This window comes from Pristis pectinata, chromosome 11 (assembly GCF_009764475.1).
Source record: "Pristis pectinata isolate sPriPec2 chromosome 11, sPriPec2.1.pri, whole genome shotgun sequence".
NCBI lineage: Eukaryota > Metazoa > Chordata > Chondrichthyes > Rhinopristiformes > Pristidae > Pristis > Pristis pectinata.
Genome location: NC_067415.1, coordinates 53015738 through 53036934, shown reverse-complemented (window position 1 = coordinate 53036934; position 21197 = coordinate 53015738). Strand labels below are relative to the sequence as shown.

Sequence of the window (21197 nt, the reverse complement as noted above, 5' to 3'; positions counted from 1 at the left end):
CAGTCGAATTTGTGAGATACAATTTTCCATGCACAAAGCATGCCGGCCAGTCAGTCCTTGCCTTTCCAAATGCAGGTAGATCCTGTCCTTCAGAACTCCCTCCAGTAAATTTCCCTCTTCTGATGTCAGGCTCACTGGCCTGTAGTTTCCTTTGTAGTCCTGTCACTTATTCTCCATCACGTGTCCATCAACCCTTCTCCATCACGTGTCCAAAAGCCCTTTTTGGTTCTTTTGCCACTTACTGCATTAAGGGGTAACTTATAATAGTTAATTAAAATGTCTTTGGGGTGTGAGAGGAAACCAGAGCACCTGACATAAACCCATGTGTTAACAGAGGGAACATGCAAACTCCACACAGAGAGATCAGGGTCTTGGAGTTGCCAACACACCCCTGCTACCTTAGAATTTTCACGATCTGCTTCAGTTAAATATCATGGGGAATAGACTGGACTGCTTGATTCTGATTCTTCTGCACGATGGGTGATGCTTCACTTTCTATTTCATTGATGTATTTTTAGCAGATGTTAATTGGTAAATTGAGCAGTAGGGTTCTATGTGCTCGACCATGCACACTGAAAATATGGAATAGGAAAATGATGTTATCCTTCCTCCTGAAACATTGGTTTGTCAACTGCTCTGCCAAACTGGGCTAGAGCAATCCACTTAATGACGTGTAGTTAGACACAGCAAGTTGCTATCTAACAGCAAGAAGGAAAAACTTCAGTGACTTGCAGATTTGTTGGTTATTGGGCAAGAGACCAGAATGCTGATGATAGATGTGTTGAGGAAACAAAATCTGTTATCTGCACAGAATGCTTTGGATGGAACTTGAATGAATGCTGCAGTTTCCCCTTTTGTTGTCACAAATGAGAGCTTTTCAGTTGGAGCACGATAGAAAGGAGGAAAAGGTAGCTCAAAGACCAGGATAAGGGCCAGAAGGGGGAGAAACATTCTTAAAAGGAGGGTCTATCCTTTTAGAATACATACAGAAAATATGCTTTAAGTGCACCCCTTGGAGGAGGCAGAATTCTCTAAAGAGGTTGTATCAGAGATCTGTCACACACTGCAGGCAGATCTGCAGCTACAGAGCCAAGTTTGGACCACACTTCATGTGCCTGAGAAAGAACAAGTAGCTCTAAACTGTTTTGCCTGTTTGCTTCATTCCAGGTTGGGGTTATGAACAGTTGAATGCAAGTCATGGATAGAGTGATGTCGTCATGAGTGCGTGCATTTCTAATGTAAGAACCCAGTGTGCAAAGGGTCTTGTGGTTGGAAATAAAGTATACACCCTTTTTTGTGTCTTGTAACTGTTAGTGCAAGAGGAATTTACCAGCACTCCTGCAGTATCCAACATCCACCTCAGGAGGGATTACAAATAATGAAGAAGATCGGGAAAGTTAAAAAAAACAAAAAAGGTTAGAGGAAAAAAAATCAGCATTGTCCTTCTTAACCTGTGAACTGTGTGAAATATCCATGGCTACAAGGGGAGAAACAGCAGTAAGCTTGTCCTGAAAGTTAAATACCCCAATTGCAAGCTGAGTCAGTCTATTTTGTGCAGGTCAGATCAATGGGAGATGGAGAAGTCCAGGCTATTTTGAGCAGGTCAGATCAATGGGAGATGGAGAAGTCCAGGCAGGTCCATTTTCTTGCCAGACAGCTGCAAACAAATTTACAGGCACTGGAACAATTTTAAAGTATAATGAAAGCGAGAAAGATGTGTGCTTCTGCAAACAGGGGAAACAAACTGAGCAGAAAACTAAAAGGAGGCTTGAGTTCAGCAATGCCGCTTTGGCAGGAAAAGGGAGAAAATGGCAGGTTAAGTGCAAGCAGGCTACATAAACAGCCTGGGGGAGTATCACATGTCACATGAATTGTTCACATCCTGCACAATGGAGGTGTTTTTCATAGCTAATAACATCCTTGAGCTGGAAGACAGCACTGAAAACGCACAAATATTGGATGCCATGGTGATAGAATGGAAAAATAGGGAATATTATACATGGAAAGGAGCTCCAAAATGTGTTGAGCACTTACTAAATTTATGGCTTCACAGGTAGCTGCAGATATCTTGCCTGCAGAAGTAGATCAGAGGTTGGATAAATACTTCAACCCACAGCTACTTGAGAAAGCAGAGAGCAATAAATTTGGCACATGCAACTAAAAGCTGGGCGGAAGTGTGAATGATCACATTGTTGGACTCAAGGATCTATCAAGATGGTGTAAATGGAGAGTTTCTGTACTGTGCAGTCAGAAACAGGTTTGAGTGTAATCTACAAAGCAAAAGAATTCAGTTGAATCTGTTTGACCTAGAGTTTGATTTGGTGTGTAAGAGTGGGACTTCGATGGACATGGCAGCCAACAATGCAAGGAATGCCATCCTTTGCCAGTCACAGATGTAACAGTAACTTACAGACAAAGGACAACTCCCAAAGATTTGGCTGAGAAACAAAGATGGTACACACGTCGCCATGGATCAATGAATGATGTACCAACTGTCAGTGCCCACACAATTATTCTTTTACAGTATCTAAATTCTGCTCACATCAAAAGAAGGGACAAATTTGCAAAATGAAACACAAAACAACCGACAGGAGTGTAACCTCCAATGCAACATCAGCACAGAGAGAATGAGTTTCTCATAGAAGTCATAAGAAGGGAATTTGCACAATATTACAACCATTGCAGATGACAAAGAATTTACTTTATATAGCACCTACATTACAAATGATCAAAGTATAAGACAGCAGGACTTAAGGTCATACATAGTCTTCTAGAAGGAAAACCCTCTTAAATCAAATCTGCATAACTGCAGTCTATTTTGTTGTGGGGAGTGACACAAATGACCAGAGGTTCAGTCATCTAACCTTAACAAGGCACAAGGTCAGCCTTAAGACTTATTCAGGACAAATTTTGAAAGTTTATAGACAGATACAATGGTCTATGTTTCAGGGTGGATTATACCACGTGACCAGCAATAAAAGGTAAAATTGGTCAACAAGACCAGAAATTGGTTGGCATAAGTGTTTACTGCACAAACTGATGCTCTGATAAGAGCACCAATTCTGACGAAGGGTCTTCAACCTGAAATGTTAACTTTATTTCTTTTCCACAAATGCTGCCAGCTCTGAGCGTTTCGAGCATATTCTGTTTTCTTTTCAGATTTCCCAAACCTGTGATTTTCACCACATGAATTGTTTGTAACTGGTACTTAAATTTCAATGTTCAAATGGTAACTTGTGGACTAAGGTCTCACGTAAACAGCCATTAAGATTGCTCAAGCAACTGAGTAAGATGTAGTACTAAAGTACACTTTGAGAGAGTGGACCATCTTCGATAAGTGTCCACATAAACACAGGACTGAAGGATCAACTGACTAGGTATGCTTGACACTGAGAAATCACTCAAGAGAGAGGATGAGCTACAGTGTGAAAATACTTGAACTGTCAACATGAAGGCCAATGCCAGAACTTTTGTCTGTTGGCTAAGCATTGTTAAAGAATTGGCAGAAACTGTGTCCATGTTTAGTTTGCCAACAATGCAGAACAATGCTCCAGAACTCATGAACGGAACCTTTTAAATGGTTGATGTGATCAATCCAATGTCAAAAGAGAAATGATTATCTCTTTGTGCTTATTGAAACCCACTCAAAATGAATGAAGTAAGGCATTTACGTATTTGTAAAACAGTGAAATGTATCATTAAGGTGTTAAGGCAGATCTTTGTCATGCATGGAATATCAGCAGATTCATTTTCTGATAGAAGACCACAGTGCACTTTACATTTACTTGAGGGTTTTATGCAAAAAAATAAATGTGAAGTAACGGCATCAAACATTTCCTGATTCCTGTATGTCATCTTGCTTGGAGCAACAAGAAGCCATGTGGAAGCTTGTGTTCCAAAGTTACACTAGCCTTGTGATGAATCATCGACTGACCAGCTTCCTCTTTAAATGCCACATAATCCTCACGCTACCACTGGTTTTAAATGAGCTAAGCTATTAATGCATTGTTGAATTTGCATGCAATTGAGCTAAGGACAACCAATCATAAAGAGGAGAGTAGAAAGGCATCAATGGATGAAAAGGGCAATATTTCAAAGGAGAGAAACATAATTTTGACTGAGAATTAAAGTCATTCAATAGGTGAACAAACACAAGCTTTAGCAATTGGACCTCAGTTTTGTCATCCAAGTCTGTAGTCTATAAAGGTGCAATAAAACTCTAATAATTTGGCACCCTCAGGACTTTGGTGATACAGGACTAGCAGATTTTCCAGACTATTGGATGTTACTTGTATTATGTCAACAAACTTATTTCACTTTTATTTTTTTACATGTTACACAGTAATATAACAAATTTTCCAGTGAATCCAGTGCGTTTAAAGATAATGGGAAAAAGAGCCTGTTGTCTGAAACATACGAGCGCTCCAGACCCCTGCTCAAGCCATACTCCGGCTCTGCTCACAAATCTAACTGCATTCCTCACACTTTCTGTTCCCATCGCCACAAATCAACGCACACTTCCAGTAATGCATGGCTGACCATGAGTACGCAGATCGACAGACAGTACGTCCACAAAACAAAAAAAAAGGAATTAGTACACCAATGAGCAAGCCAGATGCCAAACTGTTGAGAATTCTGAACAATCAGGTACTGGATTATCAGAGTTTTACTGTACTGAGTTTGTATTGCAAATCATGTCATTAATCTATAAGTAAATCAAGTGATCATAGCAAAAGGCATATCTGTCAGCAATAAAGTAATGTCTGAAGATGATTCTATTACTATTTTTGCTAATTTTCTTACCATAGACCATTTGGCCCACTGAGTTTACAGTGTAACCGCATTCCCGTAGTAACCCATTCTCCCCACATTCCCATCAAGTCTATCACCTACCTACATAAGGGGCAATTTACAATGGCTAATTAATTTACCAACATGGGATATGGGAGGAAACTGGATCATCCAGAGGAAACCCATGTGGTCATAGGGAGAATGTACAAACTCTACACAGACAGCAGCAGAGGTCAGGATTGTACCTGGAGACACAAGAGAATGCAGATGCTGGAATCTGGAGCTACAAACAATCTGCCGGATGAACTCAGTAGGTTGAGCAGCATTTGTGGGAGGAAAGGAAATGTCAACGTTTCGGGTCAAAAGCCTGCATCAGGACTCTTTGCGAAGATGAGGTAATGGGAGCCAGGGAATTGGAAGTTGTCCAAATGGTGGAGGGCATTTGAGGTGTCCAGGATGCAGGTGGGAAGGGACTAGACAAGGGGAGACAGGGTGGAGTCGAGGAATGAAGAGACAAGTTCGATGGGGCAAGAACAGGCAGAAAAAATGGGCCTACCAGGACAGTCCTGTTTGTGGATCTTGGGTAAGATTGCGGGGTTGAGGCACTATCAGGTAGAGGCCACGGAGAGGAGATCTCCTGATGTAATTAGGGTCCTGATGCAGGGTTTCGACCCAAAACCTCAACAATTCTTTTTCTCACACAGGATTGTACCTGGGTTGCTGAAGCTGTGAGGCTACTTCCTACCTGTGCCATTGTGCTACCCTGACACTGATACAGTTAACTGCTGTTCAAGAGTCACAGTACAGTAGCAAGTCAAATCAAAAGCTTAGGTGTTTTTCAGTACCAGCAACCAGTACCAGAGACAAGTACGCAATCAAGGTCAGCTTCATTAAGAAAGCCAGCCAATGGATTGAATCTGCAATGACTGTGTATAACGGTGCGTACACTCAGTTTCAAAAGAGCAAAAGCTGTGTGATGTACTTATTCAGATCAGATCTAAAAGTCATACAGTCAGAAGATATGGTTATGGAATATATATATCGTAAGCACTGCAAGGGAATTCCTTGCTGTACACACTTCTCTTTGAAGCTCTCGCGAGCTGTAACTGCTACTGTAAGTAGATCTTACAGCTCTCCATCAGTATCCTCGATCCTTCTTAGGATACACTACAGAGGTTGTTGACAACTGCACAAGGGAAGTTACAGTGAATGAGACAATTCCTCTCCTTCTTGAATAAAGAGGAGCAGGCAGTACATGCGTGGAGTTTCACTGGCACGGTGAACTTCCCCAATGATGCAAGGAATCATCGACTGTTTCCAAATTACCTCGAGAGTTACAACATAAAACTCAGAACTCATCTGGACTAGAAAGACAAGGGGTTTCACTCCGTAAGTGATAGATGTGTGAGACCATAACCAAATGATCCTTGTTGTTAACATCAGACACACTGGGAGCTCCACAGTTCATCTTGTGACAGTCACTTGCAGCTGCTATATTCTAGCCAATGGGTCTATTAGAGGACACATGACACTCAGTTCCTCACTGCACAAACAATAGACTTTCAGTGTCAGCATGCAGTCACCCAGAAAATCGTTAAGACCACAATGGGTTGGTGGAAGAATGCTGTTGATACCTAATTGCCTCTGGAGGTTTTTTCCAAAATAGCACGGAGGGGCTCTCACTCTCTTCAAAGCTATTTGCTGAATCCTTCAAAACTTGGCCATTGTGCAGATACCGGATTTCCCAGTTGTGTGTAGGAGAAAAAGGGGAAGTGAAGGAGGAAGTGATATCAGGAGACCCTCTGTGACTTTGAGGGACATATTCAGTATGTGGTAGTCTCAGTGAGAAGGCTGTTGAATTGCCAAGATAAGAAAATGAGGCAGCTTATGGCAGTGTGCAACAAAACATGAACCAAACCACCCAAAGCCCACTTCTCAAAAGAGAATCTCACCACCTCCCCAGAAGCATTACCCATGCCAAATAGTGCACCATTTACGTCCTAGGAGTTAGGGTTACCTTTGTAAATTTAGCTGAAATAGATGCACAAATACTAAGGCTACAAAAGCATGTCAGATATTGAAATACCCTGCCATTGAAATATACCTCACATCTTCTACTGTTGGTGGGTCAACAATTTGCAACTCTCTAGCTGACAGCACAGTAGGAGTATCTTCAGCACATGCAGGTCAAGAAGGCATTCCCACTATTGTTTCAAGGGCAATTAGGATTGATCATTCAATGCCAACCTGTTAGCAAAGTACCACTCATGTATAAATACAAAAAACAAGGACTCCTCATTTAACCACAGATCCTGCCTTACCTTCTTTCTGTTGTTGATCATCTCACCATATTCTTACCCACAGATTATAAATCAGTCAAACGACAAAAAGCATAAAATTATTAAGTAATCACCCTGGTGCATACTCTATCTGTCTCCCATATTCCTTTGCTTGCCCAATTGCTTCTATGCAGTAATCCCTCGTTAGCTGCACGTGAGCTTGGTAAAACACTGCTGACCTGTAGGGGAGACTGCTAATGTTCACGTTACACAGGACTAGATCCAGATTTCATGACCGTGAGTCACACTCGCTTGCCACAAATGGTAGCAGTTTAAAGTGGATGGTTGGCAGATATCAGCACAGGGTACTGGCAAAGTGGCAGCGTGGGATCACAAATGTTGTGACCCTGAGACAGGACAGCAGGTTTATGGTCTACAGATACACTGCAGTACCAGTGGGGTGGTGTTTCAGCAATCACAGCAGTTCACCAGATTGCCAGAGTGCTTCATCACTACCCAAAGCCGTGAAGTTAGCAGTCTGAGCATGGATGTCAAAGCTTTGGCTGCAACAGTCCGATGTTGGATGATTTCTGCTTGTGTTGTCAAGGAAATTAACACCTAGGACATTAGATAGTGTATAACGGCTGGATCTACATTGAATAGAGCTGACCACCGATTCCATGACGGAAAGGAAAGGCTCCAGACTCCACACAAAGCCCTGCAATGAGATCAAGTTCTTGCTCCTTTACATTTTGCACAGACTTTTAGGCAGATTTTCTAACACCCCAAGCAATTTGTTGTGCACATCCACCAACCTTCACTCGAGTCCCAGCTGGTGGTTACAAATGTTATACTGAATGACTCGGACCTTTTTCTCTGTCCTGTTGCTTAGTAGCCACTGTCCTTGTTTATCTCAAAAACAGAAGGTATAAGGGTAGAGTTACAAGAGACAGGGGCAAATAAGGGCTGCATATAAAACCTTCTACAGCTTGTAAATTAGAAGAGAATGTGGAACAATGGGGAAATGAGATGCAAGAAAACAGATTAGGTACCAACATAGCATTATCTACAATGATCCCTACAACATTTCCAGGTATAGATTCTGTGGAAGTCGCATCAGTAATAGCCAGAGCTCTCCATTACAGAATGTTGCACCAACGGACACAGGTGCTTCCTGCTCGTTTATTGCTGCTTCCATAGGTTGTGTACAACCTGGTCTTACAAGGGAGGGCTAACTGCGTTGGTGAGTCTGGATGATGTCCTTGCCACGAAACTGGCATTGTCATGGAAGTGAAGATATGAGAGTGATGCTTGGAGTAACAGTGTGCCTGAGATATGCTTGGAGTAACAGTGTGTCTGAGATATGCTTGAAGGAACAATACAAGTTAGGAGTCCTCATGGATGAGTAGGTTGCACTGCATGGAGTTGCATGCAAGTCTGATGGAGCAGTTGTTGAGATGCTGGGCTTGATGTTCCCACTGAGCTTGTTCACGAGTGAGCCCACTAATCTTTCCTATGACCCTGGCTTGAGCGAAACTTTCTTACTATCTATCTGAATCCTTCTAGCGCTTCTTGCAAATCGAGTACATTTCTCCTATTTGTCAATCATGCTACCCAAAGCCATGTCAAAAAATTGGAATACATGCTGTCTACCATGGCTTCTACCAACCTTTGCATTATTGAATAACCTCCAGCAATATGTCCTTCCAGCATAAAAGTGCAGGCATGACTTCAATTAGAAGCAGCTAGTTTCTATGCACTTGGCACTCACAACTTGTTTATTGCCTTAGTGGATATTCACATCATTGCTGGCATTATCAAGAGATAGGTGTACAAGTTGTAGGAGCATCTCACACAAAGTCAAAAGAGTATGGGTAAATGTGTATCACATTTCAGCATGCTTTCCTGAACTATCCCATTTAGCTCCATTGTATTCTGGCTCTTCGTAAAGGCATGGTATCATTGTGTGTGCTTTTATAAAAAAATTAAAATTAACAAAGTTAGACATGTCAAATCCACAAAGTTGATCAATCTTCATACATAATATCAAACAATAAACATTTAACAAGGACAGTAAGTATATTTAATGCAAAAACTGAAATCTAATCTGTCAAATAATTTAACTATACAGTATTCGCATGAACTCTGTTTTAATTCAGAGACTGACAAAAAAGAAAAAAGCTGACCCCAATCATCATAGAAAACCTGATTAATTTGTGAGCTACAGCCAAAAGCAGAGTGAATAGCACACATTCAAGGTGTTACCCACCCCACCCCACCCCCCCACATAATAGTTCATTTGTCTTGGAATAATGCATTGTCAATCCCCTAAAGGCCTTTGGCAATGATTTTTAGCTGCAAGCCATTTCTTTAACAAAGCAAAAATCTTCAGACTTTCTTTTGACAACTAAATACTGCAGGGGGTCAAGTCATTTCTCATTAAAACTGAAAATTTACAACCAATTTCATGAACAGAAATAAATAGGACATTGCATTACTGTTTAGATAAAAAATCAATACATATCAATATTCTGGTCAAATGTGCATTGTGAATACTTTTTGCACTATGCTTAATGCGAGAAAGGTTATTTTGGAAATAGGGGCAGCTGTATTATATTGAAGTACTGAGTCTGGTACTTCTTTCATTAATTTAAAGATCTTTGTGATGAGGAACAACAACAGTGGAATAGAAGTCTTGAACCAGTTCATCCATATTAACATCAAGAACTCCTAAATCAGGCATAGCAAACATCCCATGTGGAGTGAGACCCTCTCTTTTCTGTCCCAATAGTCTTCCTTCCTCTTACTTTGGCAATTGTTGCTGCAGCAGTGCTGCACTTTTCTTTGTCAAATCAGTAACATTGAAGTCTTTCGCAATAACACTTTCAATCAATAATAATGTGTTGATACACATAAGAACGTCCAGTTTAGAGAAACGCTGAATTGGGTTAAAATTTGCTAACGTTATTTCATTTGGTATCCTCACAGCAAGTAAAAGCGCAAGTGTTGATATAGCATTCAGACACAGGTTCCTGAAATGACAGCAATGATAATAACACACTGCAACACCTATTCCCCACAGTTCTGTGCAATTTCGGTATACTTCTTCAGGGTATTGTTGAAGTGCACATTTATGTTAGATGAAAAGGATGCAAAACAGACAGTGGGAACTACAGACGGCTGGTTTGTATTGAGCAATTACAAACATTAAAATTCTTTTTTTGATAGAGATGGAGAATGAAAAATATATAATTTATTCCAAGTGATCAGCTTTCTTTTCCCCCAATATAATTTACGACAGAAGTAGAACAGACTGAAACTCTCCAGTCCGACACCCTTGGGACCTGACTGTTACCGGACCACATAAAATTAATTAGCTACAGATTAGTACAGGTCTTAGTTAATTTTAGATCTTAGTTAAAATTAATTAGTATAGATCTGTACAACAGATTCAAACATTCTGGACCTTGGGAGTTGCCGGACTAAAGAGCTTCAGTTTGTAATAGGATTCAATTAAGGCATCACCATTATTTTCTTAATGCCTCAACATCACCTTGTATAGTGCCTCAACATCACCTTGTGTAAACAAGTAAACCGGTACCCTGCTTGGTGCTAACTTGCAGAACACTGATTGGTTATATTCAGCCCAAACGCTCACAAGCATATACCCCTTGTACTTTAACTAAGATATCCAGTCAGGCTCACACTGTGCACTGCTCTATTGGGAGCTTGGTGTGAATTTCTGCCATTCCTGCTGCTGGGGTAAATCACTGCCCTTTGCTGGTGCTCCTGCAAAGAATTGCCCACAACTTGGAGTGGAGAGGCTGCCTGGTAGGGCTCATTCACTCAGTATTGAGATTTAGTGCTCAGGGCTGCACCATGTCTGCTCTGTATGTTGACAAACTGCTGGTCTTCCTCATTCCCACCTGTCTGATGCAAAGCTGCTATCTTCCCCCCTCTTTATTTGGCTGGGTGGGACTCCGTATGGTTACTCAGAACTGCTCTCCCCACCCTGGAGATTTCCCTATCGCTCTAAGCTGGCTGTTGAGCGGGCACTGCCAGTCCTCAATAAAGGGATTGCACTCATTGTACCAGCTAGAAATCAATCCTGAGCACAGGCATCCCAGTTCTGAGTAACCATACTGAGTCCCACCCTGCCAACACCAGTCTCTGCACGATTCATTGTTGCGAGAATACCGGCAGAGAGGGCAGTGATTCACATCAGGTACCCAGCACATCAGCATTGGCAGTAACACATCTCTCTATATATACCATAAAGACCTCTTTCAGCACTGAATCCATTTTTGCTCATTCCCAGGAATGGCAGTGTATCAAAATAGAAAAGCAAACCTAAAACTAAATTAGTGATTTTGCAGAAATGCACAAAAAGCTCATGCGATAGGACTAATAGTTAAACATGAAGCTTCAGTAATTTCCAAGTTAACAGCAGTGCTGTTATTCTTGGTCCTGAAGCTCATTAGTATCATTACCAATTTATTTGCAATTATAGAAATAAAAAAATGATACATTTGCCCTAAGTTTTTTAAGTAACTGAAATTATCCAATTCTGCCAAACAATGATAATAACCAGTAAAAGACACTGACCAGAACTAAAGATCCCTAAAATTCAAGCCCTCCTCATATCGTGTCTCACTTCAGAAATCTTCAGCATTTTCCCTTTGTGTACTCGAAGAAAGCAATCACTTGACCTTAGATTAATTTGCATTTTGTGAATGATAAAGGTACCTTAGAGTGGGGCAGGTTATGCAAACAATGAAGCACAACATTGGAAAATTACAACAGTTCATCTGTGCAATATCAGAAGGAAATTCTGTAATTCCAGCAAATAATCGAAGTCAGCCAGAAGCATGTATGTAATTTTTACCTTGATTCCATGTCTTCAAAACAGGACATTGTGAATTTGGACTTGTGCTCTGCCGAGTATCTGTAAAAGCAACAACATAAGGAAACTAAATTGGTAGTTACTTGGTTTATTATTGTCACATGCATGCCATCCATACAGATCATTTCAAGACGTTAAAAGTACTTTAAGGAAGCACAGAGGGAAAAGCAATAACAGAATGCAGAATATAGTGTTACAGTTGTAATGAGATTTAAAAGTTAAATTTTTTTTCAAAATTTTATTTACAGCATGGTAACAGGCCCTTCTGGCCCAACGAGTCCACGCCGCCCATTTTAAACCCAAATTAACCTACCCGTACGTCTTTGGCAATGTGGGAAGAAACCGGAGCACCTGGAGGAAACCCACGCAGACACGGGAGAACGTACAAACTCCTTACAGACAGCGACGGGAATCGAACCCCGATCGCTGGTGCTGTAATAGCGTCGTGCTAACCGTTACGCTACTGAGCCGCATAAAGTTCAGCATGTGTCTTTATGTGCCCAAAATATGGAAAAAATACATTTTTTAGGATCTCTCTCTGGTATTTACAAATTGCCTGCACATACATTTAGCATTTAATTCATTGGGTAACATTTTGCATTTTGATAGTTAATTGTATTAAAGCAATACAGATACATATGCTTCAAAGCATGAAACCTCTCACAATGAGCATACAAAGTTTACCTCGCAGCACTGATTTGCAAACAAGTACTGACAACAGCCAAGTAAAATTAACATCTTCCTGACATGAGTGATCAGAAGTAAAAATTATGTAAGCTCCTGGCATTACAAGGTTTTGTGCCCTACAGCATTACGCCTCTCTATTTTAATCTCTTTTCAAGGGAACTATGTGCCTAAGCTCCCTTGGAAATGAGATCAAAAAGGTACAACTCTTACCTTTAGGCCTTGGTGTCCGCTTCCTTCGGTCTCTGAAAGCAGCACCCGACTGTAGCGCCTCCAGCAGGCTATCCATCACTCCTGTCTCATCACCCTCTGTGGAAAAGGATTCAAGGGGTACTGTCAGCCCAGAGGGTTACCATAGCAATGTCAAAGAGAACAAGGAAAGACCATCGTGTCATTACTAAAACCAGCAATTTCAGAACTAGACAAACCTTTACCTTGGTCATAAATCAGTTTTGTTCTTTTCCCCCCCAAGATTAGTCACGTTATAGGTTTCCTCATTGCCGATAAAGAACACATTTTAATTGATTCACCTGTAACTATTGCCTTCAGTTGGGTAGATCAACAGCTACATTGAACAGATTTTGTCACACAATGGGATGCATAACAACTAGTACTGGCTGCTACTTTTTGCATATTAAAGAGCTCCATTGCTAATAGAATGAAGTGTTGATTGAACAATTGTCAGGGAAAATGAAAGGACTGTTCTGGAGATCAGAAATAAAGGTCAATGCAATCTACCATTTATGTCATATTCTTGTCCCGCTCTCTCTCCACTTCACTAGTTTCACAGAAATGATGAGGCTGGCATTAAAACTATCAATCATTCTTTAATATATCTCAAAAGCTAATACTTCTAGTATTGGCATTTTGTTTTTTACAGACAAACAGCCTTTTACCAGGAAACGAATACTTTACCTAAAAGAATCACCTGTGAAAGGTTGAGAACATTGTTGACCTTTATTAACTGTACTTCATTTTAAATAGAATCACTGACTCATGAATTCATCTGTCATTTCAAGCAAACAAATTATCTAAATATTCTTTGAATTTCATGTCAGCCAATTTTACCTGAAGAAACTATACAAAGCCATTTGAAAATAAAATGAGATGCAGACATTTCCTTTATGAAACACAACATGATACTGTACATGGGCTGGTCCATAATGATCTAAATAAAAAGACCAGAAAAAGAACATTGTATTGATATAAGTAGTAACATTTTCTAGTCCAGGGAAGAGACAGGGCATGCAAAATAATGACTGGAACATATATGTGGGTTTAAACTAGATGAAATGATGTGAACAGGAGCAAACTACTAGAGTCCTGATGCAGGGTCTTGACCTGAAACATCAACTATGCTTTTGCCTCCACAGATGCTGCCTGGCCCACTGAGTTCCTCCAGCAGTTTGTTTTTTTGCTCCAAATTACAGCATCTGTAGTCTCTTGTGTTTCTATTGTAAATAGGCTTTGAAATATTAAGGCTGTATATTAATTGCATGTTAATGTCATGTAAATAAGAGCTGGGATGACAGTTCGGTTACATGCAACAGAAGCCAGCCAAGTGTCTTCCATCACTTGCAGTGTTCAAGACACTCTTTGTGAATGAACAGCTCTGATGGTTTAGTTCCCTAGAATCTCTGAAGCTGCTCCACTAGCTCTGATCAACCTACTTTCCCTGCTGCTCACAATGGTGCTGTGTACATAATGCAGCGTACCTGCTTTTTATTTTAGTCTCCAAGAAAACTATTCTTATTGTGCAACTTCAGCACCAAGTTTAACCATGACCTTTAATAAAAGGTCACAGTTGCACAACTGATGGAGCAATAAAAATTGGGTAGATGCAAGAGGCTAGAACTGCAGGAATGCAAAGAATGAGGATTGTAGGGCTGGAGGAGGTTCCAGACACAGGCAGGGTCAATTCAACAGGGAGATTTGAACAGAGTGAGATTTTAAAATATATAATTGAATGATTTGAACAGAAGGAATTTCCATTAGGTCATTCAAATTTAAAGCCATAGTGTTTTCTTCTGAGGCTTTCAATAATACTGATATTCTCTTAATGTTTAACAGTGCAATTAAAACTGCAATTAACTTGCAGTTAGGATTGTTGACCAATTAAAAATGAATCATGATGAATCTTGCATTTAAAAAAACATATCTATTGTGAGGGATTTCTTGTTGTTTCTCACCACTGACACAAGACAAAAATAGTTTGAGTAAAAAGGCAAATACATCTTATACCAGTCAGTGAATAGTCTGCACTTGCTAACTGATTTATTTAAATGGCTAATTCATTTAATTATATTTGTATTAAAGCCAGAGAATTCATTGTATTGCCTTGAGAAAGGTTCACTGAAATAATTTTAAAGGTGAGAACATGGAAATGAAATAATCCATATTAAATATTTCTTAGAAATTACTATTTTCACAGACTGGGCAGGCTAATTGGGTTATGCTAAGGAGTGTGAAAACAACTGGAAGGAGCAGGTATGGTTTCTGTACTATAAATTCAAGAAGTAGGAAACAAAAACTTGTGTCTAACAAATTAGATTAAACTAAACATGAATAAGTTTTCACTTTGTGTCTTGATTGAACTTGTTAATTAGCAGATAGCCCTCAAGCACCACACATGGGTGCTCTGCTGCAATGTTGCATTTCTACTCCTGATGTTACAATTAACAAACAAGGCTATGCCAACTGCGAAGGAATAAGATTCCGAAACTGAACTGACTACTGTTTTGAAATGATACCGTGGCAATATATTTACATTAGTCTGAATTCCTCTCAAATAAGCGGCTCTACTAAAATGCATAAGATAAGATCTCTTTATTAGTCACATGTACATCGAAACACACAGTGAAATGCATCTTTTGCGTAGAGTGTTCTGGGGGCAGCCCACAAGTGTCGCCACACTTCCGGTGCCAACATAGCATGCCCACAACTTCCTAACTCGTATGCCTTTGGAATGTGGGAGGAAACCGGAGCACCTGGAGGAAACCCATGCAGACATGGGGAGAACATACTAACCCCTTACAGACAGTGGCTGGAATTGAACTCGGGTCGCTGGCGCTGTAATAGTGTTACGCTAACCGCTACAATATCGTGCCTAATTCTAAAAACACTAAAAACAATTTTCCTTAAAAAATGACCAAAATTGTCAACAGTATGTTAATATATATTTACATATATTAAAATGTTTGTCTGAATGCTTAGACAAAACATTTGAATTTTGCAAAGTTTTATGTGTATCAACCAAAATCCATGAATATGAAACAATATTTGACTAAAATCATTCCTCAATATTATACCTACCGATTCCTCCACAGAAAACTAGAAATTCAAGTGGTATTCACATTAACAATCTAAAATGCTGTATTTCCAGCATTTTGTGTTTTTATTTCAGATCTCCAGCAATTACAATATTTAGCCTCTATATTTCCATGCTACAAATTCGTGCCTCTAATGACATTTTGGAAATATAAAATAGGTAACAAACAAATTGAGGGAAGGGTTAGAAAATTAAGTAATCAGAAAATAAAAAAAAACAAAGAAGTGGAAAAAAAGTGTTCATTGTCTTGCATTCTATTCAGGATCCTTGATTTCAATTGTCCAACTTTATTACCTTTTGAATGATACTGTTTCATTAAAAACAGTAAAAATAAACTTAGCAGTAAAGTAATTTCACAGTGCAATTCACACACAAAAATACTGATTACAATGTAAGAAATGCTATGTTGGATCATCCTGAATCTGCTTGTTGCATGAACTTGCTGTCCATGCTGCTCACACTAACCTGTTCCAGACGGCCAACTTAGCTGACCCTCCATTCCCACAGTCAAGTTACCATGCCTCAGAGTTTGAGTGCTGAGATTCATAACAGAATGCTCTGACAGCCATTTGACAAGCCTGCCTTGGTGAAAGGCCTTTGACCTGTTGCTAAATGTCTCTTTTTACTCAGGTTTACCAATCACCTTCAAACACATTGATACAATCATGAAGATGGCGTGCCAGTGGCTCTACTTCATTAGGAATTTGAGGCGATTTGGTTTGTCACCAAAGACTCTTGCAAATTTCTATAGATGTACAGAGGAGAGCATTCTGACTGGTTGCATCACCACCTGGTATGGAGGCTCCAATACGCAGGATCAAAAGAGGCTGCAGAAAGTTGTAGACTCAGCCAGCTCCATCACGAGCACAACCCTCCCCACCATCGAGTGTATCTTAAAGAGGCTGTGCCTCAAGAAGGCGGCATCAATCATTAAGGACCCTCACCATCCAGGATATGCCCTCTTCGCGTTACTACCATCAGGGAGGAGGTACAGGAGCCTGAAGACCCATACTCAATGCTTCAGGAACATCTTCTCCCCCTCCACCATCAGATTTCTGAATGGTTCATGAACTCTACCTCGTTATTCCTCTTTTGCACAATTTTATTTATTCACTTTTTGGTAACATAGTAATTTTTATGTCTTGCACTGTACTGCTGCCGTGAAACAACAAATTTCATAACATATATCTGTGATAATAAACCTGATTCTGATGAATGACACCATAGTTCTTATGCCAGCAATCCCCGGCATCAGGCTAAGGGGTCAGATGCACTTTGTATTAACCTCTCCCTTCAGTACACCTGTCCATCTGGGCTCAGCAGCAGAAGGGCATCTAATCTCGGCTGATCTTCAACTTCCATATTTTTGGGTGTAGGTGCAAATAACTGCAAAGAGCTGAACAATGAGTGGTAGAAAGTATGGCAGTTGTTTTCACAACCACTGGCTAAACACAAGTGTGCCTCAATCCATTAGTGAAATCTTTTACAAATACGTCCACTTCATGAACTCTCTCACCTTGATTAACTTTTAGACAATACAAGGTAAATAAAACCAACTTTAAAAACCATAGGCCAACATTACTGCTCTCAATTCATCTTTACTGCTGAGCTTTGTATCCATCTCAAAGTGGGATAACAGAGAAGTGAGTTTAGTTAGTCTATCCTAGAAGGTGTTGCTCAGAGCACAACTCTTCCTAAAGTTTCTCCAGTCTGATTTCTACATTACAATACAGGTCCTCCCCAGGTTACAAATACCTGACTTATGAGCACATCATACATACGAATGAGCATGTGGGATACCAGCGGGATAGATAGGATGGATTTGATGGCTGCTGAGGGGTTGCAGGCATCATCTGCCAGGTGGGGACAGGGCACTTCTGTAGACCTCCTCTCCCAACATTCACCCCCTCCTGAGCTGCAACAATCAGGGACTAGGTTGAGCCAAGCAAAGTTAGGAGCGCCAAGCATACTAACTCACTCACTCACTGAGTCAGTGAGGCTGGCTGGCAGCTGCTTCCCACTACAGCTATTTCTGTGATCCTCTCCCACACACTGTTTTTGTTCATTTCTGACTTACAAACAGTTTGGATTATGAACAGTTCTCAGAAACAGAACCCTGTTGTAACCTGGGGACCACCTACAGTGATTGCAATTTAAGAGAATTAGCCGTATAGCACCTTGGGCCATCCTGGGGTTGTGAAGCGCACGACGTACATATATCTCTTTGTAACTTGATAAGTTTAATTCATCCAAGCAAAAGGATTGATTGATATTAAAACAGACAATTTCACAGTGTCACATGAGCAACAATGCTCATAGTAATGTCTTGTTTTACAAATCCCCTCAAAATAGTGAAACAGATTAAATGATAATCCTTTGGACAGGTTACAAGTTGCAGAAAGAATTTTTTTCAGTTTATTCTGAAACTCAGGCATATCTCCAGAAACATAAATTGTACCAGCAGTTCTGGTTCAGACTTGAGGAAGATAATCACCTAATTACACCTACATTAACTTTAGAAACTAATGTATGTCCAGCAACATAGATTATCCAATTTATGCAATAGGTAAAGTGCTGCTCAATGCATATTATGATGGTGTTGTAAGCATGAATGTAAATACACTAGTATAATTGCAGATTTACCATCTTGGATATTCCATCGCTGGCTTGAAGAACCAGTAGAGGTAGAACTTATTTTGAATGTTACTTGTTCTGAACCAGGATTTCAGCATCTCATTTATCTAGTTGTATAGAAAAGTTGGCTGCGGCTTGGTAGTGGCAATCTTATTCAAGTGAAAAGGTTGAGGATCAAATCCTAAACCAAGGGATCTAATCAGGTTGACAATTCAGTGCAATTTGGAGGAATGCTGATTGGTCTGACATGCTAGCCAATTACATAATAATATCTGCTGCGCTTTTTCCATTAAAACAATTACTAGATTTCTAAAATAGATCATTAGCAATAAAGTACTCTGCATCACCTTAAAGCTCTGAAAGGAGCTAATTTATTCTTTCTTTCTTTGAATGCAGAGCAAATGTTTATTCTGATTTTCTGTGTTCTACTTTATCTGGTCTCATTTCTGTTTGTTCTCTAATATGTCTGCTTACCTCTCATATATATTCATTTATTCAATATTCCTCAGTTTTCAAAACTATTATAAGATCACGACTAATATGTACCAGTTTAAGATGCTTTGAATAAATAGATGAAATATGTACAAGGGTTGTGGATGACATAAAAGGGGTCAAGAAGGAACTTGTGAGGGAGGAGTTAACGTTCTGAGGAAATGGATGGTTTTTAAGACAATGTGGATAAAAGCAAAAAGAATTCTGACCAGATTGTAAGTGAAGCAGCTGAACATGGGAGTATTTGTACAAAATGGTGAAAGAATACACAGCGTGATTGCATTATAGGAGTAATGTATTCCACAAACTGGACAATCGGGCTCTTAATGGATTGGTTGGGAAGCATGGGGTACTTACAAAATGGGATTTGAGGCCGAAGAACAGGATTCTTCAAGTTTCCCAGGATTTGGAAAGGTTTGAAGGCAGTACTTTGTTGGAAGATCTCTAGTCAGTGAGAGGAGTACATATATTTTAAATGGAACAAAGTAAGATTTAAAAGTGATTGCAATCAAAATGCGCAGAGACTAAAGTACAGTGACCCAAACAATTGAAGGCAGGCTTAGTCATATTACATTAGCACCTGTGAATAAATTTAAGAAAAACTCAAATTTCTAAGAAAATTGAGATATTTCACGGTCAGGTTTAAGTACTTTATAAAAGGTTTAAGGGGTTTGTTACACATTACATTTTTGAATATCAATACAGCCTTGAAAAAAAAATTGTTACAAGCATTTGACAGGTTTGAAGTTGGAGCTTGCACATTCTCCCTTTGATTGTAAAGGGGGCGGGGGGGGGGGGGGGGTTCCACCCACATCCTAAAAGGTACTGGTCAGTTAACTGGCTACTGCAAGATGCTGTTAGTGCAGTGCATGGAAGTTGATAGAAGAATAGGTAGCAGGGAGAATAAGATTGATGGGAATGCTGAGAGCTAGCATTGACTAAATGGGCCGAATAGTGTCCTTTTATGTTGTAAGGAATTGAGAGGTCTTGATAAACTTCACAAATCTCACTATGCAAGCTCAAGTTGTTAAAGTTATGTAATTATAAAGCTAAAATTATGCGCAAATAGATAATTTCAAATAATTCACTGCAGATTCTATCAGTCACTACCTATGTTGTTGCAAAGTATGACTAAGGAGATGCTTCAATGATTGATTTTCTAATTATGTTACAATATATTTCCTTCATGTTAACAGCATTATAAGGTTCTTTACACTCTGACAAAAATCAAACTAATCGATTAGCATTTTCCTCAGAGATCTTCAGTGGCACAGGTGAATGAAAATAAGTCACCACATACTAATATTGTATAAAAAAATCTAATTTGCATTGACCTGAAGGTCTTCCACTAGCCCAGCTTTTAATGCAGGAGCTGAGCTTTCATTCCATCACAGGGCTATTAAGAAATGTTGGGAGACCAGAGCATCTCCTGAAATATGCTCATATTATTGTTTTCAATTAATATCAACTTCAGTACTCCACCCTTGTATGCTGCAGATGTAGTTTTTCAGATTTCTTCCACTGCTTCTTTATGTTTAATTCCAATTTAGACCTCTAGCCGGCAAATAACTGGATAGCTGGTCTTATAAAAGTTTCCCAGTGGACTCTGATTTATTTGTTCTCTCTGCAGATGCTGCCTGATCAGTTGAGTGTTTCTAGCACTTCTGATCGTGTTTCATATTTCTCACTTCTGCAGTTTGCTTGATTTTTGTATAGTTCTAACCACTTTCATCACAAACTGACTTCTGACCGGGGGTTAATTTTCTCACTGCCAACTTCAATTCATGTTGCCTTGACCTTTATAAGTGGAGCAAACATTTATTTTTCTTTCTCATTACATCTTTATGAGAAGTATTTTTTCCTGAAAATATTGAAATCTGCCATTGTTCAGGATGATCCCTATCATCAAGCATTGAAAATTAGTTAGCAAGTGGAATAATTAAAATAGGCAACAAAACCATTTTTTTGCAGTTAACAGGTGGTGTAGGAAGATTTGTATAGAGTGGATATTTTGATAAGCATTCAATAAGTTAAAAGGCCTTTGCACTGCTAATGTTTTGTGTTAATTATATCTTTGTAATCAGAT

At 39.7% G+C, this 21197-nt stretch overlaps 1 protein-coding gene across 1 annotated transcript in view; it reads right to left on the bottom strand.

Annotated features, from left to right (window-relative positions):
* Positions 1 to 21197, bottom strand: part of LOC127575822 (protein diaphanous homolog 3-like) — a 421273-nt gene that overhangs the window by 81483 nt on the left and 318593 nt on the right. Inside the window, exons 26-27 of the mRNA XM_052025958.1 lie at positions 12871 to 12966; positions 11956 to 12015 (exon numbers count right to left, since the gene is read on the bottom strand). Of these exons, the coding sequence (XP_051881918.1) occupies positions 11956 to 12015; positions 12871 to 12966 (156 nt within the window). The remainder of the gene's footprint in view (positions 1 to 11955; positions 12016 to 12870; positions 12967 to 21197) is intronic.